General features: G+C 41.1%; 1 protein-coding gene across 2 annotated transcripts; it reads left to right on the top strand.

Annotated features, from left to right (window-relative positions):
* Positions 1–6,470: 6,470 nt before the first annotated feature.
* On the top strand, positions 6,471–26,220 carry LOC124858524 (toll-like receptor 13). Of its 2 annotated transcripts, XM_047350596.1 has the most exons (5): positions 6,471–6,707; positions 9,111–9,187; positions 19,907–22,461; positions 25,172–25,289; positions 25,512–26,220. In XM_047350596.1, exons 3-5 carry the CDS (start codon positions 19,941–19,943, stop codon positions 25,750–25,752), a joined length of 2,880 nt encoding a protein of 959 aa, XP_047206552.1. In that variant the 5' UTR covers positions 6,471–6,707; positions 9,111–9,187; positions 19,907–19,940; the 3' UTR covers positions 25,753–26,220. The 2 variants fall into 2 exon arrangements, with proteins under 2 accessions (XP_047206552.1, XP_047206553.1); XM_047350597.1 differs by lacking the exons at positions 9,111–9,187; positions 19,907–22,461.
* Positions 26,221–27,410: the final 1,190 nt, after the last annotated feature.

Here is a 27,410-nt window from a genome sequence, read left to right as displayed (position 1 = left end):
GGTTCCATCCGTTTTTGTCTGTATTATAAGCAACATCTAGTTAGTGTTCAACTACCAAGTTAAGGTTGGATCAGACTATGTATTTTAGACTTTTAAAAAATATACCCTAGATCCCTTACAATTGTAAAAGCTCGCTTTGACTAGACAGAATCTGGAGCTTCTGATCGTATACCAACTTCAGTGAGTAGCCTTTCCAACAATATTTTCTAATATGCTTACACTAGACACAACCCACTCACCATTGACTGGATACGCATGTAAACAATATAACTGGTGCTTGTTCAGGGCACCAGTGCAAAAATGATTCCCAAGTGCTTGTGTCACCCCTGCAGCATGCCACCCTGGGCAGTGAGCCATATGGCCTCTGAGGAAGATGTAAATAGGCTCTTTCAGCATCAGAAGACCAGGAAAGCTTCAAGACCTTATAGCATTTCTCCCTTATGCCAGAAAGTCTGCGCTGACCAACTAGCCCCCAACTTGAACAAGGGACGTACGGCAGAACCCTCTTTATTTGGACTTCAACTCGGCCTTCAGTGGCATCAACCCAGACATCCATCACCAGAAGCTTACCCTGCTCACATTGCTAGTCTCCACCTGTCAGTGGATCAGTAGGTGAGGCTGGGGAGCATCTCCCGCACAAGAGCCACCAGCAGCGGTACCTTCCAGGGGTATGTTCTCTCCTCACTCATGACAGTCGCAGATGCAGGTCTGCAGGGCAGATAATCAGGGCTACCTTCCCTCCATCTAGGACCTCTACTGGTCTAGAGTCCGGATAATAGCAGCTAACATCTCTGTACACCCCACACATCCTGGACACAAACAGTTTAGACTTACCTCTAGGTCAGCGCTACAGAGCGTTATTTGAATAGTCATCATAGAGACAGTTTCTTCCACCATGCTGTCTCTCTGATAAACACAATGATCACCTTAGAGCCAGACTACTCAGCTACTCTGCTGTAAAACAAAACAGGCATATAGTATTTGCACTATCACAACATGCCTTCCATCTTATACAGGTCCTTCTCAAAATATTAGTATATTGTGATAAAGTTCATTATTTTCCATAATGTCATGATGAAAATTAAACATTCATATATTTTAGATTCATTGAACACTAACTGAAATATTTCAGGTCTTTCATTGTCTTAATACGGATGATTTTGGCATACAGCTCATGAAAACCCAAAATTCCTATCTCACAAAATTAGCATATTTCATCCGACCAACAAAAGAAAAATGTTTTTAATACAAAAAACGTCAACCTTCGAATAATCATGTACAGTTATGCACTCAATACTTGGTCGGGAATTCTTTGGCAGAAATGACTGCTTCAATGCGGCGTGGCATGGAGGCAATCAGCCTGTGGCACTGCTGAGGTCTTATGGAGGCCCAGGATGCTTCGATAGCGGCCTTTAGATCATCCAGAGTGTTGGGTCTTGAGTCTCTCAACGTTTTCTTCACAATATCCCACAGATTCTCTATGGGGTTCAGGTCAGGAGAGTTGGCAGGCCAATTGAGCACAGTGATACCATGGTCAGTAAACCATTTACCAGTGGTTTTGGCACTGTGAGCAGGTGCCAGGTCGTGCTGAAATATGAAATCTTCATCTCCATAAAGCTTTTCAGCAGATGGAAGCATGAAGTGCTCCAAAATCTCCTGATAGCTAGCTGCATTGACCCTGCCCTTGATAAAACACAGTGGACCAACACCAGCAGCTGACACGGCACCCCAGACCATCACTGACTGTGGGTACTTGACACTGGACTTCTGGCATTTTGGCATTTCCTTCTCCCCAGTCTTCCTCCAGACTCTGGCACCTTGATTTCCGAATGACATGCAGAATTTGCTTTCATCCGAAAAAAGTACTTTGGACCACTGAGCAACAGTCCAGTGCTGCTTCTCTGTAGCCCAGGTCAGGCGCTTCTGCCGCTGTTTCTGATTCAAAAGTGGCTTGACCTGGGGAATGCGGCACCTGTAGCCCATTTCCTGCACACGCCTGTGCACGGTGGCTCTGGATGTTTCTACTCCAGACTCAGTCCACTGCTTCCGCAGGTCCCCCAAGGTCTGGAATCGGCCCTTCTCCACAATCTTCCTCAGGGTCCGGTCACCTCTTCTCGTTGTGCAGCGTTTTCTGCCACACTTTTTCCTTCCCACAGACTTCCCACTGAGGTGCCTTGATACAGCACTCTGGGAACAGCCTATTCGTTCAGAAATTTCTTTCTGTGTCTTACCCTCTTGCTTGAGGGTGTCAATAGTGGCCTTCTGGACAGCAGTCAGGTCGGCAGTCTTACCCATGATTGGGGTTTTGAGTGATGAACCAGGCTGGGAGTTTTAAAGGCCTCAGGAATCTTTTGCAGGTGTTTAGAGTTAACTCGTTGATTCAGATGATTAGGTTCATAGCTCGTTTAGAGACCCTTTTAATGATATGCTAATTTTGTGAGATAAGAATTTTGGGTTTTCATGAGCTGTATGCCAAAATCATCCGTATTAAGACAATAAAAGACCTGAAATATTTCAGTTAGTGTGCAATGAATCTAAAATATATGAATGTTAAATTTTCATCATGACATTATGGAAAATAATGAACTTTATCACAATATGCTAATATTTTGAGAAGGACCTGTATATTCATCGAAAAGAAAAGGAAAAAAAACACACACACTTGTACATACTGTTCCTTGCCCTTATCTATTTATTTTTGCCCAATGTAGATGTTGTTTGAACTGAAGTCAGATTCTTTGTTTGTGCACATAAAGTTGGCCAATAAAGTTGATTCTGATTCTAAATCAGCGGTTTCCAACTTCAGTCCTTAAGGACCAGTGTTCTGCAAGTTTTAGATGCAGGACATTGGTCCTGGATGACTGATCTTAGACATAACTAACCCAATAACAGCTTCCATCTTAACATCTATGCTAACGAGCTTCCCTGTCTCTACTGAAAAAAAACACCCCCACATTTTGCCTTTTTGTGTTACACTTAAATGTTTCCGGTCATCAGTTTTTTGTGACGATAATATTATTTATTAATTTAAAAAAACACGTATTTAGTCAGTCAGTCAGTCATTTTCTACCACTTATTCCATAGTGGGTCACAGGGGAGCTGGTGCCTATCTCCAGCAGTCTATGGGCGAGAGGCGGGGTACACCCTGGACAGGTCGCCAGTCCATCGCAGGGCAACACACAAACAACCATGCACACACTCATTCATACACCTAAGAGCAATTTAGAGAGACCAATTAACCTAACAGGCATGTCTTTGGACTGTGGGAGGAAGCCGGAATACCCGGTGAGAACCCACGTATTTATTAAGTAAAAAAAAAGAAATCACAAACAAACCTGATTACTGCCAGACCTGAATCAAGAAATTTGTATGTAGACTGATAGATGTTCCTGAATGTTTTTACATCATGGCATAACTTGTTTCTTTTGGAGGTCTTTTAGCCTACTTCGTGTTGTCAGATAGGTTCTATTTAAGTGATTTTTTGATTCTACAGGTCTGGATGTCGATAGTGACCTTTAACCAAAATAATGTGGTTAAATCAACAAATTCAACTGTTGAATTGACCACAACTGGTGCTACTGGTTCTGTATTTTCACATAGAACCAAGTTGGTTTGGATAGTTTTTTTTTGTTTGCTAAATAAATAAAATTATATTTTGAAAACCGCATTTGTATTTACTCAGGTTCTCTTTGTCTGATATTAAAATTTGCTTGATGGTATGAAACGTTTCACTGTAGTAAAAAACTAAAGAAATCTTTAAGAGGATAAATACGTTATTTTACAGCACTGTAATGTCGATTAAAAACTGCTATGTCACTTTTTGGGGTAGAACAATGAAAAAAAGAGAACAAACGCTAAAATCTGAGCAATCAACGGCACAATCGACCATCTTTGTTTTCTTTTTCCTATATTTTCTCTGTTTTATGTGATGTTATTGTCCCAAATTAGTGGCAGAGCTGTCTTGGGGCAGCTGGTTCATAAACAGCAGAGCATCGAGACGCTGAACATGTCTGTTCGACAAGGAGCAACAGAAGGTTTTGTTGCTATAGCAACAGTCTCAAAAAGCCACAGAGACGCTGCCATGAAAGAGCCACAGTTCTTTTAAATCAATATCAATTTCTTTGGAAAGTTTATTCAGGATCAAACATAGCGGTACTGTACAGACAAAGTCATGGATGTTTTCCTCTACGAACCAGAACCCTTTTGTTTTTTATGATATAATTAAAAACTATACATTTAGGGACAATCTAGGTTGTGAGCCATAGTTTGTCTTTTGACCTTTCCTCCAGAAAATATTAGAGACAAATGTCTAGAAATTGCTTCCTGCTGTTCATTTTCACATTTTCTTTTGGTTGATCAAACCTAAATGTACTTTACTTTGAATCAAAAATAGTCCTACGGACACCGTTTTTAAATGTCGCTTTACTCCATTGTTCCTTTAGGATCACAGCAATTATAAATGTAATGAGATGCTGCAGTGAATGTAGATGTTTCATAAAAACTGTAGGAAAACATCCAAATTTACATTTCAAAGACCTGAGTCATGTGATGACAGGATTTTCATTTAAATCATGCAACTGATTCAGTTACAATAGAACAAGGAAAGCTCTTTCAAATCCATACTACCACTATGACAGTCAGATCTGTTTTTTTTATTTTTATTTGCCTAAGTGCTGCATCAATCAGCAGTTGCCACTATAGAAGTATGTTATGCAACGCTCTCTTCTGTGAGAGGGCAAGGACAGTTTTCCATTCAAACAGAGACCTCTGCTGGTCACAGTTGCAACTCACAATGATTACATGAAAGGCTGCAGATTTCTGCAACAAAGTAGGAGGAAATTTTCACATTTTATTACATTTCAACCACACACTCCAGTGTATTTGACTGAGATTTTATGTGATAGACCAACACAAAGTAGTGCATTTTTAGCCCTCCTGAGTCAGTACTTGTAGAACCACCTTTCACCCCAATTACAGCTGCAGGTCTTTTGGTGTATTTCTCCACTTGCTTTGCACATCTAGAGACTAAATATTTTGCTCATTCTTCTTGGCAAAAACAACTCAAGCTCAGTCAAATTGGGTGGACAGCATCTAAGAACATCAACGGTCAAGTCTCGTCATGGTTTTCTTCTTTGGATTTATAAACGGACTCTGACTAGGCCATTCTAACACATGAATATGCCTTAAACCATTCCATCATAGGTCTGGCTGTATGTTTAGGGTCGTCCTGCTGGAAGGTGAACCTCTGCCCCAGTCTGAAGTCTTCTGCAACCTTCAACAGGTTTACTTGATTCTAACTACTCATTATCTACCTTTGCCCCAGTAGAGAAGTGCTAATTCCTAAGATACCTAAATAGAGGAAATAACAATGGTTTTACTGGTTTGAGCATTACTATGAACCACACTACAGTGACAGTTTACAGTTTAATATCCTCAATAAATAGAACTGAGCGTCTATAAACCAATAGCTTATCATATATCATGGTTAGGAAATTACTTTATATTTGAGCGCAGGTGCAATATATGATGCTAAATGTTAATATAAATTATTAGAAAGAGGGCTGGTCACGAGCAGCAGATGGAAAAGCATAGATCAGATCTAAACAACTTTGTGTGATGCGGTTTCTGCGAGAAAAAGGGAAGTATCCAAATGTAGAACTAAAAGGAAACTGGACATCACAACCGTAGACTTAACCTGACTGATACATAAAATAAAGTATCTTCAAAGCAAGAGCTTCAAAACACTAACACAGGAAACAGAAATCTAAAGGTAGCCAAACTAAACATGAACAGACTAAACAGATGCATGTGATAACCTGGTGAACCACAGAGAAAACCAGAAAAGAATGTAGACTCTGGCAAAAAACAAATAAAAAGCAGGCATGCCAAAAAATTAAGTGAGTCACGCTGTCCATGTAGCTTAAAACAAGACTGTCTGAAAAAATCTGATAGAATAACAGGAAAATGAAGTAAGATAACAATGACCACAGAACCGAATAACATAATAAAACATGTCATAAATGCCTCAAACGTACAGAAATCTGAACAAATATGAACTGAGAAATAATACACTATACCAACTTTTCATAACTTCCCTAAATTGGCTCTAAAGACAGTTTTCTCATCAGGATAACCTTTTGAACAAAGTTCTCTTAAAGGGTTACATCTATTTTTGTGAGGTGGAGTTTTTCAGAGTAGTTATTTGCAAACAGCAACTTACCTGTATCAGACAGAAGTCAGAAAAAATGTATTTAACAGAATTAATTTTGAAAGTCAATCTAACAACACCTCAGGCTAATGACTTCTTATGCTAAAAGTAGAGATGGGTAATATGTTATTGTGTGCAATATACCTTCAAAGAAATTCCCCATGGTAATAATTTGTCATATCGCGATAAAAATGATTAATTCCCACCTCGTATACTATGCGAAACACACCTTCAGTCCAACTCACGTGCGAACAACGTGCAAACAACAAACATGGTAGAAGGTGGAGGACAGGTGGCCGTTACACCGACACAGAGCAGAATGCAGTAATATGCAAATTTTGCAGACAACCAGTCACAGGAAAGGACAGCAACACTACAAATGTATTTCACCTCCTAAAACACAAACCAGAATATGATGCTAGCCAGAAGGTGCGCTACGATGCAGCAGAAGCATCGGCTTCCAAAGCTTCAGTCAACTGAATGTGCAACGGGCACTCAGGTAAAACAATGGCGGAACAGCAACGGCGAGGAGCCGCAAGGGTAACGGAGAAGTTTAGCGCAAGACCAAAACATTCAAAAGCATGGGAGCATTTCACAGAAAACAAAGCCGCCAAGTCACTGACTTGAAGGCTGTACAAAGTCAAACTAGCATATCATGGTAGCACTACGGTAGCACCTGAAATGCAACAGGCACTTGCAATGTTTGTTTAATTCAATTCAGTTTATTTATATAGCGCCAATTCACAACAGGTCGTCTCAAGGCACTTCACAAAAAATCCATTCATTCTGATCAAACATACATTCAAATTGATCCTACGCACTTTAATATAATATTATGCTTTGTGTATAATAAAACACACAAATTAAGTAAATAATTGTGTTTTCTACACCTAAATATACCCTAAACACTTTGATTAAGTTCAAATTGGACTTAAAAGGTCAGTTGCAATGTGCACAGCAGCTTGATTTATTTTTAGCAATAAAATAAAATAATCGTTTGATTACCGATTAGTCGACCAATCGAAAAAATAATCGCTGACTAATCGATTGTTAAAATAATCAGTAGTTGCAGCCCTATTTAACATACAAAACACCTATATGAACAAAATATTTAATGAGGATGGCTATCCAGATGTACAACACCTCTATTTTGTTTGCTTATTTTATTTTTATTCAACAGTTCTACTTGCATTTAATTGCGTTTTAGGTCACAACTTATTTTCTCTATGGATCATTTTTGTTCATTCTTCATGCGCACCAAAGTAGTTCTAATCTAGTCTTGGCGTCCACCGTTGCTAAGCAACAGCTAATGTCACTGCTAACAAAGTTGAGAGGTTTAACAAAGCGTCAGTTAAGAGCATTTTTACCTAGGTTAACGGTTTTTTTTCTACTTGTTTGTCCTTGTGTTCGTGTTAACTTGAACAACTCAATCTCTCATTCATCTCTCTTCCTTTGAATGAATGGAATGTTCTTGTCGGCGTGATTAACTAGATTTGCTTTTTCACCATTGTGTTATGCAATATGACCACGGTTGATGGCACTGTCGTCCAATCAGAAATTAGGAAATCGATCAACTGACAGACATAATATATATGACACAGATCTGGAAAAGTGTATGAATTATCATTTATTGTTTTATTTGGGTGTTTTTTTTTTCACATAGAGAATCATAAGGGACAGCGGGATTGATGTGGGAGTCAGTAAGATTGTCAACTTGTTTTCAAATACCTGGAAAAGGCAACGGGCTCTTAAAGCTGCACAAGAGGAGCTTGGATTTCCTCAACATAAACTGGTGACTGAATCCCCTAAACGATGGGGTTCCATGCAGATGATTATTCAGCGGCTTCTTGAACAAGAAAAGGCCATGACGCTAGTCTTTGCTGCTGAATGGTCAACCAGGCATCTGGTGCTGAAGTGGCAGGACATTGACGTCCTTGATGCTGTCAGCAAGGCATTAGGACCTTTGCTTGATCTCACAGATGCCCTCTCCTCAGAGAATTATGTGACAGTGTGATGCCTAAAGCCTATTCCTAACATTTGCAGTAGCAAGCTTCTACAGGAGAAGCATGAAGATTCAGATCTAAGAAAGACCATCAAAAAATCAGTAATGGACTATCTGACAACAAAATACAGTGACCCAGATGTTGTGGAGCTAGTTATTTACTTGGCCAACTGCTTACATGGTGGAAAATGCATGAGGTGAATTTCCCTCTGATTAGTCAGTTAGCGAAGAAGTACCTGTGCATTTTTACACAATCTCGCCGTTTATTCCCAAGAAAAAAAAGTCATGTTTGGATGTACTCAAGCAGTTCCGAAATGAGCATGTAAAAGAACAGGCACCAAAAAAGATTGACCAAAAATGTTTTGATTGAAATAACATTTAATTTGTTAAATGAATATAAACAAATGGCAATTAACACAGTTTAAAAAAAGCATACCTTTAACTGTTATGCTCAGATATTGTTGATAAAATTACTTTTACAGATGGGAAATGACCCACTGTACTTGAAACCCTCAGAAAATAATCCACGGCAAAGGTTACAGAATTCATTATGGAAATGATGGAGAAGTAAAATTGTTGCTTCCTGGTTGAACTTCAACTGAGGAAGTTTACTCCAACCTCCAGTATGTCACACAATAAAAAAGAAAAAAGGAACAGAAACAAATTTATTAGATTGTTTGCCGTGCCATACTGAGAATCTGGACTCTGAGGTTTAAATGTGAATACAATGCTTTTGTCAACAATACTAAAACCCTCCTTGCATTACCAAAGGCAGCTTTCACTTCCTCACTGGCCATAGAAAGGGGACAGACATCAGAAAGAAGAAACGTTTCTAATCCAGCAAAATTTTAATCATCTGCTCTTCGTACTAATGAAGAATACTCTGTTTTGGCCCTAAAGGGTTGTCTTTCATCAGCAACTGAGAAAAGCTCATCATGAAATGAATATTGGTGATTGGTGGGCTCTTGTTTTTCACGGTAGGTTCCAGATATTTGAAATGAGAATTAGTTTTATTTTGATTCATTTTTGTATGCAATAAGTTAAAGTGTAACATTTTTGTGATTTTAGTAAAATTCAATTCAATTTCAGTATAATTTATTTATAAAGCACTCTCAACAACATGAATGTACTAAAAATGTTGAGCTAAGGACGTTCATCGGTTATAATAATGGTTTGCAAAAAAGTCATTACAAGACACTGGCTAAGCAGTGGCACTTTGAAAACAAAACAGTGGAGAGAAATTATGAAGTAAATCTACTTGATGGAAAAAAAAACATTTGCCATTTGAACAACGATGGAAGAAAATAAATCTCTTGTCCACTCAATCATCAGCAAATCTCTAGAATTATTGTGACTTAATTTGGCAATTGTTCTTCACAAATTGTTCTTTTGTTTTTTGTTTGTGACCCTAAGTGCTTAACACAATAAAACAAGAAACATTGTCATAATAAAACTTAACAAAAAACATGCAAATGAAAAAATACAGTTAATAAAATAGCACCAAGATGAATTATTTCAAAGCTTTTTCCACCTTTAATGTAAACTATAATATATATTCAATTCTGTTTATTTATATTGAAGCACTGATCCAGGAGTGCTCTCTAGAAGGAAAAGTACAACATTAATGGTAATGGCTCCTTTAGTGGCATCATCTAGGGAAGAAAGACAGCTTCATGTAATTCCCAGACACATTTGATGTTGAGATCAGGGCTCTGTGGGGGCCATACTATCAGTTCCAGTAAGTCTTGTTCTTTTTAGGCTAAAGATAGTTCTTAATGACTGGCTGTACGTTTGGGTTTGCTCACTTAGCATTTTGTAAATTGATAAAAACAATCATCTCTCTGAAAGCATTCTTTGTTTACAGCATTTTTTCACACCTGCCTAAAACGTTTGCACAGTACTGTATATATATATGTATACTCGTACTCGTCGTCTTCCACTTTATCCGGGACCGGGTCGCGGGGGCAGCAGGGACGCCCAGACGTCCCTCTCCTCAGACACCTCCTCCGGGAGGAGCCCAAGGCGATCCCAGGCCAGCCGAGAGACATAGTCCCTCCAGAGTAAACTTAGATGAGACCGTGCTTTTACTGTAGCATCTTTTCACCCTGGCCTTTGACACATTGTGAAATGTTGGTTTTTACTGATTTTTATGATTTTCTCTATGGCTTTAAAGGGCTGTTACTTGTGTATTATGTGTTTCTATGTTTTTATTTTGTTCTTATTTTAAGCAAAACTGTTACATTTTTCTGTTTTTAAGCAGTTCACTGAACAGATTTGCTTGTGTACCTTTTTGAGTTACTGACTGTGATACTGCTACCCCACTGTCTACAATAGATATATAGAAGATCTGCCGCATAAAGCTGCAAGCACTTCCTCCAGAAGCACAGTCTGCTCTGTTCCTTTTTATATGCAGCTTCACTGTTACGTCTCCAGTCCAGTCCATTGTTCAGGAGAACACTGAGGTTTTATACACCTCCACCTCCTTTACCTCCACTTGTTTCTCCATGATGAAAATCTTTTTTTGTTTTGTTCACATTCAATATCAAATTATCGTTCCCACCCCATGCCAGAAATTAGCATGTTGTCCATCTCTGATACACCAGACACATGCAGTCATCTAGTGGGAAGTGTCTTGGGCTGAGGACATGAGAGAAGGATGCTGAGCTTGGTCTTGAACTGAGCCTTTTGAAGAATATGTTCACTTCATTGGCTCTGTCCAGACTTCATCAATCGGATCGTCCTTCTGCTTGAAGCCTGTGGTCTTCTTTGTCGCTGACCACACATCTCTTATATTGTTCAGCTGGAGCTCTCTCTCCAGCTGCAACGTTGTTCTTGTATACTCCTTCAAAATCCCCTGCCCTCTTCATTGAAAGCTTTTTTTTCTATTGTTAAGCCGTTCCTTCAGGTCACTGGTGATCTAGGGTTTGTTATCGGGGAAGCATCTTACTTTTCTGATGGGGATGGTGTTGACCACAGAGAGGTTTATATAGTCAGTGACAGTCAGTTAGAGTACCTCCTAGTCTGTAGTAGAGGGTGACACGGGAGTGGATTTTCTCTCCTGTCACATCCCGCTCCCACAGAAAAATGTCTTGTCCCATTCCAATCCCAGGCCAGCATAACGAAAAAAATCCTGTTCCGTCCCACTCCTGGTAAATTGACTCCCATTCCCATCCCGCTCCCATTCAGAACGACTCCCACTCCTGTGCCACTCCCATTTTTGTTTTCTTCATTTAGTCTTTTGGCAATTTCTTTATTTGAAGGACCAGTTAGGTCCCTGTTTTTAGCTGTAGTAAAGGCCAGTTAACGTAAAAAGAATAATAATGAAGAAATAATAAAATATCAAACAAGGAAACAGACCATGCCTATCTTAGCTGAATAAACAAAATGCACATACAGGTCCTTCTCAAAAAATTAGCATATTGTGATAAAGTTCATTATTTTCTATAATGTAATGATGAAAATTTAATATTCATATATTTTAGATTCATTGCACATTAACTGAAATATTTCAGGTCTTTTATTGTCTTAATACGGATGATTTTGGCATACAGCTCATGAAAACCCAAAATTCCTATCTCACAAAATTAGCATATTTCATCCGACCAATAAAAGAAAAGTGTGTTTAATACAAAAAACGTCAACCTTCAAATAATCATGTATAGTTATTCACTCAATACTTGGTCGGGAATCCTTTTGCAGAAATGACTGCTTCAATGCAGCGTGGCATGGAGGCAATCAGCCTGTGGCACTGAGGTCTTATGGAGGCCCAGGATGCTTCGATAGCGGCCTTTAGCTCATCCAGAGTGTTGGGTCTTGAGTCTCTCAACGTTCTCTTCACAATATCCCACAGATTCTCTATGGGGTTCAGGTCAGGAGAGTTGGCAGGCCAATTGAGCACAGTGATACCATGGTCAGTAAACCATTTACCAGTGGTTTTGGCACTGTGAGCAGGTGCCAGGTCGTGCTGAAAAATGAAATCTTCATCTCCATAAAGCTTTTCAGCAGATGGAAGCATGAAGTGCTCCAAAATCTCCTGATAGCTAGCTGCATTGACCCTGCCCTTGATAAAACACAGTGGACCAACACCAGCAGCTGACACGGCACCCCAGACCATCACTGACTGTGGGTACTTGACACTGGACTTCTGGCATTTTGGCATTTCCTTCTCCCCAGTCTTCCTCCAGACTCTGGCACTTTGATTTCCGAATGACATGCAGAATTTGCTTTCATCCGAAAAAAGTACTTTGGACCACTGAGCCACAGTCCAGTGCTGCTTCTCTGTAGCCCAAGTCAGGCGCTTCTGCCGCTGTTTCTGGTTCAAAAGTGGCTTGACCTGGGGAATGCGGCACCTGTAGCCCATTTCCTGCACACGCCTGTGCACGGTGGCTCTGGATGTTTCTACTCCAGACTCAGTCCACTGTTTCCGCAGGTCCCCCAAGGTCTGGAATCGGCCCTTCTCCACAATCTTCCTCAGGGTCCGGTCACCTCTTCTCGTTGTGCAGCGTTTACTGCCACACTTTTTCCTTCCCACAGACTTCCCACTGAGGTGCCTTGATACAGCACTCTGGGAACAGCCTATTCGTTCAGAAATTTCTTTCTGTGTCTTACCCTCTTGCTTGAGGGTGCCAATAGTGGCCTTCTGGACAGCAGTCAGGTCGGCAGTCTCACACATAATTGGGGTTTTAAGTGATGAACCAGGCTGGGAGTTTTAAAGGCCTCAGGAATCTTTTGCAGGTGTTTAGAGTTAACTCGTTGATTCAGATGATTAGGTTCATAGCTCATTTAGAGACCCTTTTAATGATATGCTAATTTTGTGAGATAGGAATTTTGGGTTTTCATGAGCTGTATGCCAAAATCATCCGTATTAAGACAATAAAAGACCTGAAATATTTCAGTTAGTGTGCAATGAATCTAAAATATATGAATGTTAAATTTTCATCATGACATTATGGAAAATAATGAACTTTATCACAATATGCTAATTTTTTGAGAAGGACCTGTAGTTGTATTTTACTCATTTATTAAGTGACTGTTTCCTTTGAACGATGACATTACTTTTATGTTTCAAGTTGCTGAAACGAAAGAAAAATGCACCTAGCAAGAGAAATGTACTTGTTGAACAAAAGGACAAAAAGGCATTACCTTCATAATTTAGAAACTGTACCTCAATGGTTCACAGCCCTGGTCCTCAGGGACCCCTTCCCTGCAAGTTTTAGATGTGTATCTGCTCCAGAACACCTGATTTAAATTCTGACACGACCTCCTATACAGGCATCAAGAATGGAGGGTCAAACTGGACAAAATTAAAATGATAAAATCATAATTAAATAAATAAATGTTGTTAATGTCCCATAAGTGAAGTAAATGTAACATGAAAGAAATGTAACATTAAATGTGCCATTAAATTAAAGGTACCATTTATTTATTTAATACATCATTAGAAACAATAAATGTACCATTATATCATGAAATGGACTATTATGCAATTAAATGTGCCACTGAATAATTAAGTATAATTTTAAAGACGACATGATGTAATTACCCCTCCTTGAACCGTCACCTTAACGTGGTGGAGGGTTTGAGTGCTCAAATGATCCTAGAGGCTATGTTGTCTGGGGCCTAAATGCCCCTGGTAGGGTCTCCCATGACAAACAGGCTCTAGGTGATGGGTCAGACAAAGAATGGTTCAAGAACCCCTCATGAAAAACACAATATCGAGGCACGTGACGCCGCCCGGTACGGCGGAGCCGGGGTCCCACCCTGGAGCCAGGCCTGGGGTCGGGACTCGTCGGAGAGCGCCTGGTGGCCGGGTTGCTCCTCGCGGGACCCGGCCGGGCCAAGCCCGAACGAGAGACGCGAGGCCATCCCCCAGTGGGCCCACCACCTGCAGGGGGAACCGTGAGGGACCGGTGCAAAGAGGATTGGGTGGCGGACGAAGGTGGAGACCTCAACGGCCCGATCCCCGGATGCGTAGGCTGGCTCTAGGGACGTGGAATGTCACCTCGCTGGGGGGGAAGGAGCCTGAGCTTGTGCGGGAGGTCGAGAGATATCGACTAGAAATAGTCGGGCTCGCCTCCAGGCACAGCGTGGGCTCTGGAACCCATCTCCTTGAGAGGGGTTGGACTCTCTTCTACTCTGGAGTGGCCCACGGGGAGAGGCGGCGGGCTGGTGTGGGTTTGCTTGTTGCCCCCCAGCTCAGCCGTCTCGTGTTGGGTTTTACCCCAGTGGATGAGAGGGTTGTATCCCTGCGCCTTCGGGTTGGGGAGAGGTCTCTGACTATCATTTCAGCCTATGGGCCGAGTGGTAGTGCAGAGTACCCTGCCTTCTTGGCGTCCCTGTCGGGGGTGCTGGATAGTGCCCCTCCCGGGGACTCCATTATTCTGCTGGGGGACTTCAACGCCCACGTGGGGAACGACAGTGACACCTGGAGAGGCGTGATCGGGAGGAATGGCCTCCCCGATCTGAATCCGAGTGGTGTTTTGTTATTGGACTTCTGTGCTAGTCACGGATTGTCCATAACGAACACCATGTTCAAACATAAGGGTGTCCATCAGTGCACTTGGCACCAGGACACCCTAGGCAGGAGGTCGATGATCGACTTTGTTGTCGTATCATCAGACCTTCGGCCGCATGTTTTGGATACTCGGGTGAAGAGAGGGGCTGAGCTGTCCACTGATCATCACCTGGTGGTGAGTTGGATCCGCTGGAGGAGGAGAGAGCCGGACAGACTCGGCAGGCCCAAGCGCATAGTTAGGGTCTGCTGGGAACGCCTGGCGGAGCCCTCGGCCAGGGATGTATTCAACTCCCACCTCCGGGAGAGCTTCGACCAGATCCCGGGGGATGTTGGAGACATAGTGGACCATGTTCTCTGCATCTATTGTCGATGCTGCTGCCCATAGCTGCGGCCGTAAGGTCTGCGGTGCCTGTCGTGGCGGCAATCCCAGAACCCGGTGGTGGACACTGGCAGTAAGGGATGCAGTTAAGCTGAAGAAGGAGTCCTATCGGCTGTGGTTGGCTTGTGGGACTCCTGAGGCGGCTGACGGGTACCGTGAGGCCAAGCGTGCTGCGGCCCGGGCTGTGGCAGAGGCAAAAACTCGGGCCTGGGAAGAGTTCGGTGAGGCCATGGAGAAGGACTACCGGTTGGCCTCGAAGCGATTCTGGCAAACCGTCCGGCGCCTCAGGAGGGGGAAGCAGTGCTTTGCCAACACTGTTTATAGTGGGGGCGGGAGACTGCTGACCTCGACTGAGGACATCATCGGGCGGTGGAAGGAGTACTTCGAGGATCTCCTCAATCCTGCCATCACGCATTCCGTGGTGGAAACAGAGGCTGGGGACTCGGGGTTGGACTCTTTCATCACCCAGGCAGAAGTCACCGAGGTGGTTAAAAAGCTCCGCGGTGGCAAGGCTTCGGGGATGGATGAGATCCGCCCTGAGTACCTCAAGTGTCTGGATGTTGTAGGGCTGTCATGGTTGACACGCCTCTTCAACATTGCGTGGCGGTCGGGGACAGTGCCTCTGGACTGGCAGACTGGGGTGGTGGTCCCCCTTTATAAGAAGGGGGACCGGAGGGTGTGTTCCAACTACAGGGGGATCACACTCCTCAGCCTCCCTGGTAAGGCCTACGCCAGGGTATTGGAGAGGAGCGTCCGACCGATAGTCGAACCTCGGCTTCAGGAGGAACAGTGTGGTTTTCGTCCCAGCCGTGGAACACTGGACCAGCTCTATACCCTCTACAGGGTGCTCGAGGGTTCATGGGAGTTTGCCCAACCGGTTCACATGTGTTTTGTGGACCTGGAGAAGGCATTCGACTGTGTCCCTCGTGATGCCCTGTGGGGGGTGCTCCAGGAGTATGGAATCGGGGGCCCTTTATTAGGGGCCATACGGTCCCTGTACGAGCGGAGCAGGAGTTTGGTCCGCATTGCCGGCACTAAGTCGGACCTGTTCCCAGTGCATGTTGGACTCCGGCAGGGCTGCCCTTTGTCGCCGGTCCTGTTCATAACTTTTATGGACAGGATTTCTAGACGCAGCCAAGGGCCGGAGGGGGTCTGGTTTGGGGACCAGTGGATTTCATCTCTTCTTTTTGCGGATGACGTGGTCCTGCTGGCCCCCTCTAGCCAAGACCTACAGCATGCGCTGTGGCGGTTCGCAGCCGAGTGTGAAGCGGCTGGGATGAGGATCAGCTCCTCCAAGTCCGAGGCCATGGTACTCGACCGGAAAATAGTGGCTTGTCCTCTTCAGGTTGGAGGGGAGTTCCTGCCTCAAGTGGAGGAGTTTAAGTATCTCGGGGTCTTGTTCACGAGTGAGGGAAGAATGGAGCGGGAGATCGACAGACGGATCGGTGCAGCTGCCACAGTAATGGGGGCGCTGTGCCGGTCCATTGTGGTGAGGAGAGAGCTGAGCCGAAAAGCAAAGCTCTCAATTTACTGGTCGGTCTACGTTCCTACCCTCACCTATGGCCATGAACTTTGGGTCATGACCGAAAGAACGAGATCACGGATACAAGCGGCTGAAATGAGCTTCCTCCGTAGGGTGGCCGGGCACTCCCTTAGAGATAGGGTGAGGAGCTCGGCCATCCGGGAGGAGCTCGGAGTAGAGCCGCTGCTCCTCCACATTGAGAGGAGCCAGTTGAGGTGGCTCGGGCATCTATGCCGGATGCCTCCTGGACGCCTTCCTCGGGAGGTGTTCCAGGCACGTCCCACCAGGAGCAGGCCCAGGGGACGGCCCAGGACACGCTGGAGGGACTATGTCTCTCGGCTGGCCTGGGAACGCCTTGGGCTCCCCCTGGAGGAGCTGGAGGAGGTGTCTGGAGAGAGGGACGTCTGGGCGTCTCTGCTGAGTCTGCTGCCCCCGCGACCCGGTCCTGGATAAGCGGAAGACGACGAACGAACGAACGTAATTAGTGGTACACTTAATATTTAATGATGTATTAAATAAATTGTACATTTAATGGTACATTCAATTTCTTTCTATTTCACCACATATTTAATATCTTCCCTTGATGAAGCCTTTCTAAGGAGTCCGCGAGGGGGCATGGGGAAGTTTTTGTCTTTTGCTCCCCACGCAATACTTTTGCGTTCTCACGCAATAGTCTTTGCGTTATCTCGCAATACTTTGTGGAATAGTTTCCAAACCAGATAACTGCAAAAATGAAACAAACACTACACCCGTTTTGAGATTTATTGAGTTTTATTTTGAAATCTGCCTTAAATAAAATTATCTTCAAATCAGACTAAAAGAGTTTTTATCCACAAGCTGTCAAACTACTGAACTCTGAACCATAATACTACACAAAACCGCAAAAATCTGTGACACTTTATTTGCTTATTGTTGCTGCATGATGTGTACTTTTTTTTTTGCTGTTTGTTTTATGAGCAGTTTGTCATCTGTGCTGCTGTTCCAAAATGCCGAACGCAAAAGTATTGCGTGGGGACGCAAAAAAAAAAAAAATTCCCCCATGTCCCCTCACGGGCTTCCGTATCTTACCTCTTAAATCTTTAGTGCACATGCAGCAGTTTTGTTGGTCAGATGAGACTTGACACATGATGGTACTTTTGGTTTGATGAATGAAGAGATGCAGGGTTGATTTAATCCAGAATCTGTTTTACAAGTGTCCCTTAATCACTGGTGAACTTGATTACGACTAAATACGTTTTACAAGCGTTTAACACCGCTACATTCAACTCTCCTGAAGTTCGGTAATATTTGCAACTTTCCTGTCAGCTCTATGAGTTTAATAGATAAGTCCTTACCTCTGACTTTACGTTGCAAATCCAATTTTACCACGTCCAGTTCTCCACCTGCGTTTGCTCCCTCCATCCTGAACGCAGGTGGAAAACATCGAGCAGAAGCACTGTTGGCTTGTGGGTCGTGTAGTTCGTTTGACTCGCATTATAGTTTATGCTTCTTGGAAAAAAACTACACAATGGTGTCAATCCAAGTTTTTTTTTCTTAAAGTTTATAACAAAGTCTCAGTTTTACATTTCCAAGGACAATTGATCCAAGTTTATTTTCCCTCCTATTGCTTAGCTCCCGCTCCCGTCTGCTCCCGTTCATTTTTTATCCTGTACCGTCCCAATCACGGGATCCTTACTGATGCTGTCTCCCGTCCCGCGGGATTCCCGTGGGACTCCTGAAAAAATGTCAGCCTCTAGTCTGTAGCCTAAAAACAAGCCAACAGAGCTTTCTTAGCTTGCTGTAATAATTTTCTAACACTTCCTCATCTCATAGGTTGCCCCACAACAAGAGGTTGAGCAGAGTAAATTAAAATTTTGATCTGATTTGCAAGAAGCAGAGATGTATGCAACCTTAAAATTTGCATTAAAAAATCCCACATTTTATTTCCTCTGAATGAGTAAGTGTCAAAATATCGGTGTAGTAGTATGTGTGGCAAAAAATCTACATATTGCCACACCTGCATTGGGGCATTGTGTCTGTCTATAGCATAGCAACAACTAAACCAATGGCATCACATGCAGTGTTGCAAACAGCCGATGGTTGCCAAAACAACACTATTGAATACTCTTGGTAAAAAAAAAATATCGACAAAAGTATTCTAATGACAGTTCAATGTCTGGGCTGCAGAGACAACACTCTCTCTGCAGAGTGTTGTCTGCAGAGAGAGTCCTAGATTTTACCATCAGGCACTGCTAATCCCCCTCCTTTGCTTTTGCTGCTCCTCTTAAAATCTGTGTCGGGTCTTATGGTTAGAAAGTTGGGGAGAAAGATGGAGTCGGAGATATGATCCTGCAGCCACATCTCAGAGAAACACCTAATAGTGCTTTTCTGATACTCTAGCTGGGTCATTGTCAGTGATTGAAGTTTTATCCATTTTGTTGGCCTGAGATTTCACATTACCCATTATGACCTATGAAGTATTTTTTTTAACTTTTTCTTCTCTTGCTCTGCTTTGCTCCTGCTCCGCATCCACAACACATCATTTTCAACTTATCTGGGATTCGGGGTCATAGTTCAGTGATCATTTGAGGCATTGAGATGGTAATTGATGCTCCTAAAAAGGTCTTGTTGCTATTGTTATGCATTATGACAACTGTCCAGAAATAAATTAAAAAAAAGGTAACAGCAAAAAATCCTTCCAGCTACACAGTATTCAAAACCAAAATGAAACATTTCCAAAAGGAGGAAGAAAGGTTTTTGAAAAAATAAACCAGAACGAATGGAACATAGCTAGCTTAAAACGTTGTGTATACGTGTAAACAGAAACAGAAGAAAAATTTCATTTTCAATAGACTGTCATCATGCTAACAGGGCCTAAAATTCTAGATTTAGCGGATCACTATGCACTGCATTTACTTGCACTTGGACATCTGATATTTATTTATTTAAACAGGATTTTACACATATGACATGTAAACATTTAATGTGTTACATTTGGCCATCTAAAATTGGGTTCATATGTGAACACTTGTCCCACCCCAGGCCACCACACTGGCACCACCCTTGGTGGAATAAAATGTGTTGTTCTAATTATTTGACATAAACAGATTAGAAAAACTGCACTCACACACGTGGAAAAAGCTCTGAAATTATTTTGCATAATTTCTTTCCTTTACATCACAACAACCTTTGAATTTTTCAGGGGTGTGTAGAGTTTTTACATCTGGTGTATAAGAAAAATCTAAATGATCTTTCCAAGTTTGAATTTCTGTGTGCACTTATATACTTTTTTGAATTTTCAGGAATACCAGGATTTGCTTGCCTCAGGAGTTAAAAATGGGTTTGGAGGAGGACAAAACAGCACTGATAGAAGGATCAAACTGTTGTGATATTAGCATTACTATTCTCCTAATTTACATGATTTGTTTTGCTCCTCTGGTCAGTGGATTTTCCCTAAAGAGTTGCAGAGTCAGCCAGAATGAAGCCTTGTGTATGGACAGTCAACTCAAATTTGTTCCTCAAGACATTCCACAAACTGTGACAGGTTTTGATTTATCTAAAAACAAAATCTCAAGAATACAACCCTTGAATTTCACAAATCTACTAGTTCTGAAAGATTTAAACCTTCATGAAAACCATATTTCAAAGATAGACTGTGCAGCTTTTGCCAATTTGATTTCCCTTCAGAAGTTGACTCTAAACAACAACAAACTCGTTAAACTTGAAGACGGGGCTTTTGATGGGTTGAGCAACCTCACTGAGTTAAGACTTAATACCAACAAAATCACACTAGTGTCATCCACTGCTTTTCAGTCCTTGACGAGATTAAAACTTTTGGATATTTCTAATAACAAACTTGAAACGATGAAAAATCTTCATCTGATGTTGCAGCATATGCCACAACTACATGAGTTTGTGATAAGAAAAAATTATTTAAAAAGTTTTCATTCATGGGAACTTACAAACCGCTCACTAGATCTCCGTGCCCTTGATTTGTCTCGTAATCCCATAAGAGACTTCAGGATAACTGCCAATATCTTTCCAAATCTGACTCGTTTTATCATCGGCGACCCTTTCAGTTTCATACCAATGACATGGGACGTGAAAAATAAGACTTTTCTAAGACAAGTGTTCAGTCTTGATATCAGTGGGCTTCATACAACTCTTGAAAACATGGAAGTATTACTCGGAATGATGAACTCATCACTAACATCTCTCGCGGTGAACAGAATAAAACGCAATTGGAGAAAACTAATCAACCTCTCTTGCTCCATTCCAACGTTGTCCAAATTGCAGTTGCGCAGCAACAATCTCAGATTCATCTTTACAGATTTATTTAAACTGTGTGTTAACGTGATAGAATTGGATTTATCAGAAAATCATATCAAAACTATCTACGAGAATGCCTTCACATCTATGGCAAATTTAAAGATTTTAAAACTCAGTCAGAATAAACTTTCATCTGTTCCTACTGCCATACAGACTTTGCAGAATCTTTCCAAGCTTGATCTCAGCAAAAACATCATCACCACTATCAAGTGTCAAGATTTCTCCAATCAGACAAAGCTTAAGGAACTAAACCTGCAGAATAACTCAATCTTAGCTCTAACTGACTGTGCTTTCAAGGACTTGGTGCAACTCCAAGTCCTCAGATTACAATCCAACCAAATTACTGATTTAAAAGGAGCTTTTAAACACAATCTTCCAAACCTTAAACGGCTGCATTTGAATGGAAATAAACTCACTGCTATTGGGAAATGGGAATTTAAAGGACTGAATCCTCTGTGGAATCTGTCACTACATCAAAATCAAATAAAGACACTTGATAAAGACTGTTTTGTTGGACTGATTCATCTCACTGACGTTCAGCTTCAGTCAAATGTACTTACAACCCATACCTTAAAAACAGGGGCCTTTAATGCTCTTGTTAATCTAAAACGATTGGATTTAAGCGATAATCACATCAAATATTATAACAGTACACCTCTGAAAGAAACACCATTTTCTAATCTTTCCCATTTGGAAGAGTTGTCTATTGATGGCCAGCACCACAGGGGAAAGTCTTGTCTACCTTCTAACTTTCTCCGAGGTTTAACAAACCTTTTGCGTTTCAATGCTAGGAACTGTCAGCTTATCTGCCTCAATAAAGACACATTTATGTACACACCTAAACTGGAAAGACTTGATATAAGCTCAAATGATTTGGGAACTCTGTCTCCGCAACTGTTTGCCCCGATTCAAAACCTTAAAAGCCTCTACATATCCAGGATTTCTCTTCAGTCATTAGACTTCCTCATATATGCCAACCTAACCAAGCTAGAGTTCCTTCAGGGAAGACACAATCAATACTCAGTCATCACAAAAGATGTAATACAATCCCTTCCATCTCTTGTGTATGTGGACTTTAAGTATAATAGTTTCTACTGTGACTGTGATAACGTCTGGTTTCTTAACTGGACAATAGCCAGTAAACAAACACAGGTTAATGATGCATACAACTATTCTTGCAACTACCCAGATGAATTCAAAGGCAAAAAGCTTTTGGACTTTAACTTCAAATCCTGTTTACAGGATAACGGCTACATCTGCTTTGTGTTCACAACATCTATGATCTTCTTTGTCATGATTGGATCCTTCGCTTATCATTTCATGAGGTGGCAGCTGTACTGTGCATACTACCTATTCTGGGCATGGCTCTTTGACTCGAGGTATAAAAATAAGCTAGTTCCTCACCAGTACGACGCCTTTATCTCATACAACTCCACTGATGAGCCCTGGGTGATTGGAGAACTGGTACCCAAACTGGAAGGAGAGCAGGGCTGGAGGTTGTGTCTGCACCATCGAGACTTTGAACCAGGTTAGATCATTTCTACATTACATGGTTATGCTGTTTATATGTAGGCCACAAATAATCTACAAAACATCTTGGAGTTTTTAAACTCTTTAAAATGTAATTCAGATCAAGATGTTGCAATTGCTATTTAAAGGGCTTATCCTATTAAAGAATAGCAAAACTATATTTCCCTAAAACAGGAGCACAAAATAAGAGTTCAGTGTTGTGAGGAACAGCTGACTGTGGCTGTTTATGATGAAATTATGTTCTTTGCACTTATGTTCTTTGGAAATTATGGTCCCAACAGAGCTAGCTGGCACATACAGATGTTTAGAAAAACCACTGTCATCATATTTTGCAACAACAAAGTTGTGGAGGTTTTGAAAAGCTCTTCGCTTACCTATCAAGATATGCTTCTTGTGCAATACCCTGATTATTAGAAATCTCTTTAACGGCCATCAAGAAGACTAAAGCCGCCATTATTCATTTGCACTAATGGGGCAGGATTGCTTTCTTAATATTGACAGATTTTAAGTGGTGTCTTGAACTTTCTACACCTTTAGCAGTATCTATTCTTATGTGTTTAATATTTACAGTTTGTGTCAGACCACTGTATTACGGGGTTCCTGCATAAGTCTTGAAATGTCTGGAAATGTACAGATTTAGCTTTGATCATTTTCCACATCTGGATTAAGTATGGAAAAAAGAAAACTGAGATTTTCTAGAAGTTTTTCCTTCTTTCATTTTCTAAACAGCAAACATCTGCTAATGTTAAATACATTTTGGTTCTATGCTGATTTATGTTAAATTGGCAGGCTTTATCTTTTGTTTGCCATAAAAAATGTTTATTTAAAAAATGTAAGCTTTAATATTTTAGCTTTTAACTTACTGGCTGCAAACACATTCAAATATTTGAAATAACTGCCACCTATTTGATCTCTAAAGAGTTTATTCAGGTTGAACCAGACCTCTGACTGTTAAATTGGGTCTGAAATGCCAACTAAATCACAATAACTGCTATTATTGGCAATTTGAACAAACCAAATAAAAGATAGCAAAGTTTACAAACTGTGCGTTAATGAATCTGCATTTAGTCAGAGTTTTTTTTTTTTTTCTGTATTTGAGAGGTCCAAGACTTACAGGTTTTTAAAATAGAGCTGATCTAAGTCCACATTCCATAAAGGTAGTGCCATTTTCCACAGTCTGAAAATCAGAAGCCAATTTCAACAGTGTTGTTTCATTATTTGCTGAACCTTCATACATACAAGACTAGACTATCAAAGAGGTTTTAACAGAAGACGATTCTCCAGAGTTAAAGAGGTAATACTTTCTACTCAAATGTCTAGGATATTGTTTAGAAAAAAGGCAGAAGGCAATTTAAAGAAATGATTCAGTAAATGGATGACCAATGTGTGGCAAAACAGAGACACAATTCAGTACTTTATGGAGGACCAATCCTGACAAAATTAAAAGCAGAAATATATATATATTTTGTTTATCCTTTTCCTTACACATGCGTTTTCATCAAGAAATGTAAATGTTTTGTTTTTCCTTTTCCCTTACACATTCGTTTTTTATCAAGAAATGTAAATGTTTTATTTTTCCTTTTCCTTACACGTACTTACGCTTGCAGTCTGCAGCCTTTGGTAGTGCTTCTGAAAGAATGGGTCGCTCTCAGGAGCTCAGTTAATTCCAGAGTGGCTCTGTGATAGCATGCCATCTGTACAATTAAGCTCATCTTTAAATTTCTTACCTCTAAATAATCGATAGTCAATAGCTACAGACCTGCAAACTTCATGTAGTCTTCAGATTAGCTCAAGAACAGCACATAGAGAGCATTATGGGTTTCCATGGACAAGAAGCTGTATCCAAGCCTCACATAACCAGGCGCAATGCAAAGCTGGGATGCAGGGCTGTCACTTGTCTCCAGACCTGTGAAGGCATGTTCTTTGACGTGACAAATCATGCCTCTCTGTCTGGGAATCCAATAGATGGGAATCCAATTGATAATTCTGGGTTTGGTAATTGCTAGGAGAACAGCACTTGTGCATTGTCTCTTGTGTAAAGTTTGCTGCAGAGGGGATTGTAGCATTGGGCTGTTCTTCAGGACTTGGGTTCGGCCCCCTAGTTCCATTAAAAGGAATTCTTAATGCTTCAGCATACCACAAGTTTTTGAAAGTTTCATGTTCCCAACTTTGTTGGAACAGCTTGGCAATTGTCCCTGCATGTTTCAGCATGACTGTGCACCAGTGTGTAAAGTAAGGTCCACACATACATGGACGAGTGAGTTTGTTCTGAAAAAACTTACCTCACCTTCACAGAATCTGGATCTCAACTGATAGAGTATCTTTGAGTTGAATTAGAGTGGAGAGAAGTTGGATGAGAAAGCCAGGCTTTCTCATCCAACATCAGTGTCTGACCTCACACATGCTCTTCTAGAAGAATAGACAAATATTCTCATAAACACACTCATAAACCTTGTGGAAAGCCTTTACAAAAGAGGTCAAGCTGTTATATAAGGATCTTACAATTGAATGTGTGTGTGAAGGGAGGCAAGTGAATACTTCCGGCAATTAAGTAAAACAGTCCGTTCGCCACACAACAATTTGTCTGTGGTGCATTTTCTTAAGAAAAAACTAAATTTCAGCTGTACTGCAGAGGGTGCGACTGCACTGCTCCTGTTGGAGGTGTTTATGAACCATGACCGACTCTTTTTGCATGCATTTGTCTCTAGGAAAGCCAATCACAGATAACATCACAGACGCCATCTATGGAAGCAGGAAGACCATCTGTGTCATCAGCCGCAGATACCTGGAGAGCGAGTGGTGCTCCAGAGAGGTCCAGATAGCCAGGTGTTTCCTGTGTTTAAATTTGTGTTCTTATTTTGTGAATAGGTATTTTACTTTGCCTCACTTTGCTGTTTTTACTGTATTGGCTCTTAAGACTTTAAAGAATAACCAATTTATAGGTTTCTTATTTCTGTTTCTTTTACATTTACAGATTAGAGCTTTCTAACCTATACCTTCCGTTATTTCTTGTTCTAAAGCCCTTCTCGCTTCTTCTTGTCTCCACAGCTTCCGTCTCTTTGACGAGCAGAGGGATGTGCTGATCCTGATTTTTCTTGAGGATATTCCCACCTACCTGCTGTCTCCTTTCCACCGCATGAGGAAGCTCCTGAAGAAGCAGACCTACCTGAGCTGGCCACGAGCCGCAGACCACCCGGAGGTGTTCTGGGAGAAGCTTAGAAAGGCTTTACAGACCAGAAATGATCCCAGTGAGGACAACGTCCTCCTCAGTTTAACAGATACCCAGTGATGAGAAGGAAGCATCTTTACTACTGGAGATGTGCTCTCGTTTTGTTGTAAAATATTAGATTAGCAACAGAAAAGCTGCAGCAAGAGTACATTTGGCTAATTTCCTTACAGCTTCTTTGGAAACTGACATAAAAAGTGTTGAACCAAAGGAAAACAAGAACTCTGAAAAAACAAAAGCCTATGGTTAAGGTATTATGTATATGAAAATAAGTATATTTTGTATGAATTTTGTATTATTATTATTATTATGCTCTATATGTGTGTAATCTGTACATGTGTATTTGTCAACTGTATTATGTTGCTCTTCGTAAGGCTCACATTTAGTGTTTTTTCCATTGAACTTTTAGCTGTGTTTTTAGATTTAATGGAAGGCTTATTGTGTTAATCTGTAAATGAAATGTGCTTCATAAATAAATTTTGGCTTTCTTTTAACTCAACTCTTTTTCTCAGAAATACGTTTGTTTCAACAAACTCGTAAAGCCGCAACAAAAAGTTCCTTTTTTATTGTTTTCTGTAAATCAATGCAATGTCTCCATTTGACATAAACATGAGGAAATATAAAGGTTTAATCATGATTTGTCCTGTTCTTCTTAAGCAATAGTTTAGATTTGTTTAAAATTGTCTTTGTTTTTTAAGTTTATTCTGATTTTTTTTTTTTTTAAATAAAGCTGAGATGTCTTTACAGACTATTTAAAGGAAAATATATGACAAATTTTCATAGCAGCCTCTACTGCTTCAGGAAAAATCTGTTCATATTTTTGGCTCCATGTGTTTTTGAAGGGGTGTTAATCTGTTTTCAATAAAGATTATGGTAACCTTTAATAATGTATGGAAAATAACCAACTGCCTATGGCTAAGACCTGACCGACTGGAAACAACTACACCACTGCTAATGTTCATCCCTTAAACAACAAAATTGATAATTTACAGAGCACGTTCTCACAGCATGTAAATCAGCAAGTGTAATACTTCTGTGTTTTTGCTTTTTGACTAACTCCATAGGAACATCTTTTTATCCAGCTGTATGTAATAACAAGCTGGTCTGCTCTGAAACCTATATCCTGATGCCGTGATGAACAAATGAGTTAAAACCCAGAGTATTTTCAGAAGTAGTGAGGACTATCACCTCCGATTGGCCAAAGTAACGGTTGCTTATCATAGAGACAGTGGTTACAAAGGAGTCACACACACTTCTTATGCACGACCTCCAGCGGTTCGAATGTCAACAGATGTGACAGATGCTGCTCTGCTTCCACGTGCTGTTTGATCTTCTATATTTAAAGGGATCCCTTTAATTTATTTTTGATGTTCTCACAACAAGAGAAACACTGTTTGGTTCATTGTATATTTTTAAAACATCAAGTGGCAATGAACTACTTACGACCTTTGAATCTATACTTTACAACAAAAAGTAAGGGTAAAAAAAGTGGGATGTTAGTGGCCTTCATTAAGGGTTTAAACTAAGTTAAAGGCCTGTGCTTCATCCTGTCCTTTTGCAAAGCACATGATGTATTTATGAGTTTCTAGAGGAAATAGACAAGGACCCAAATATAGAACTAAATATATCAATGTCTTCTTTAACTGATATGATAAAGGTCAATGTTAAACAGAAACTAAGGTGGGGGCTAACGAGAGCAGAGAGCAAACCGAAACGGTCAA

Source organism: Girardinichthys multiradiatus, chromosome 21 (assembly GCF_021462225.1).
Source record: "Girardinichthys multiradiatus isolate DD_20200921_A chromosome 21, DD_fGirMul_XY1, whole genome shotgun sequence".
NCBI classification, from domain to species: domain Eukaryota; kingdom Metazoa; phylum Chordata; class Actinopteri; order Cyprinodontiformes; family Goodeidae; genus Girardinichthys; species Girardinichthys multiradiatus.
Note: the sequence above shows the minus strand (reverse complement) of the source record. Positions and strands in the feature narration are given on the sequence as shown.

Bases quoted from the DNA above. Each gene is read 5' to 3' on its own strand.
- LOC124858524 (XM_047350596.1), top strand. From the start codon at position 19,941: ATGGGTTTGGAGGAGGACAAAACAGCACTGATAGAAGGATCAAACTGT. The intron at 22,462-25,171 runs GTTAGATCATTT...ATTTGTCTCTAG, and splicing joins CCATCGAGACTTTGAACCAG to GAAAGCCAATCACAGATAAC. The intron at 25,290-25,511 runs GTGTTTCCTGTG...TTGTCTCCACAG, and splicing joins AGAGAGGTCCAGATAGCCAG to CTTCCGTCTCTTTGACGAGC.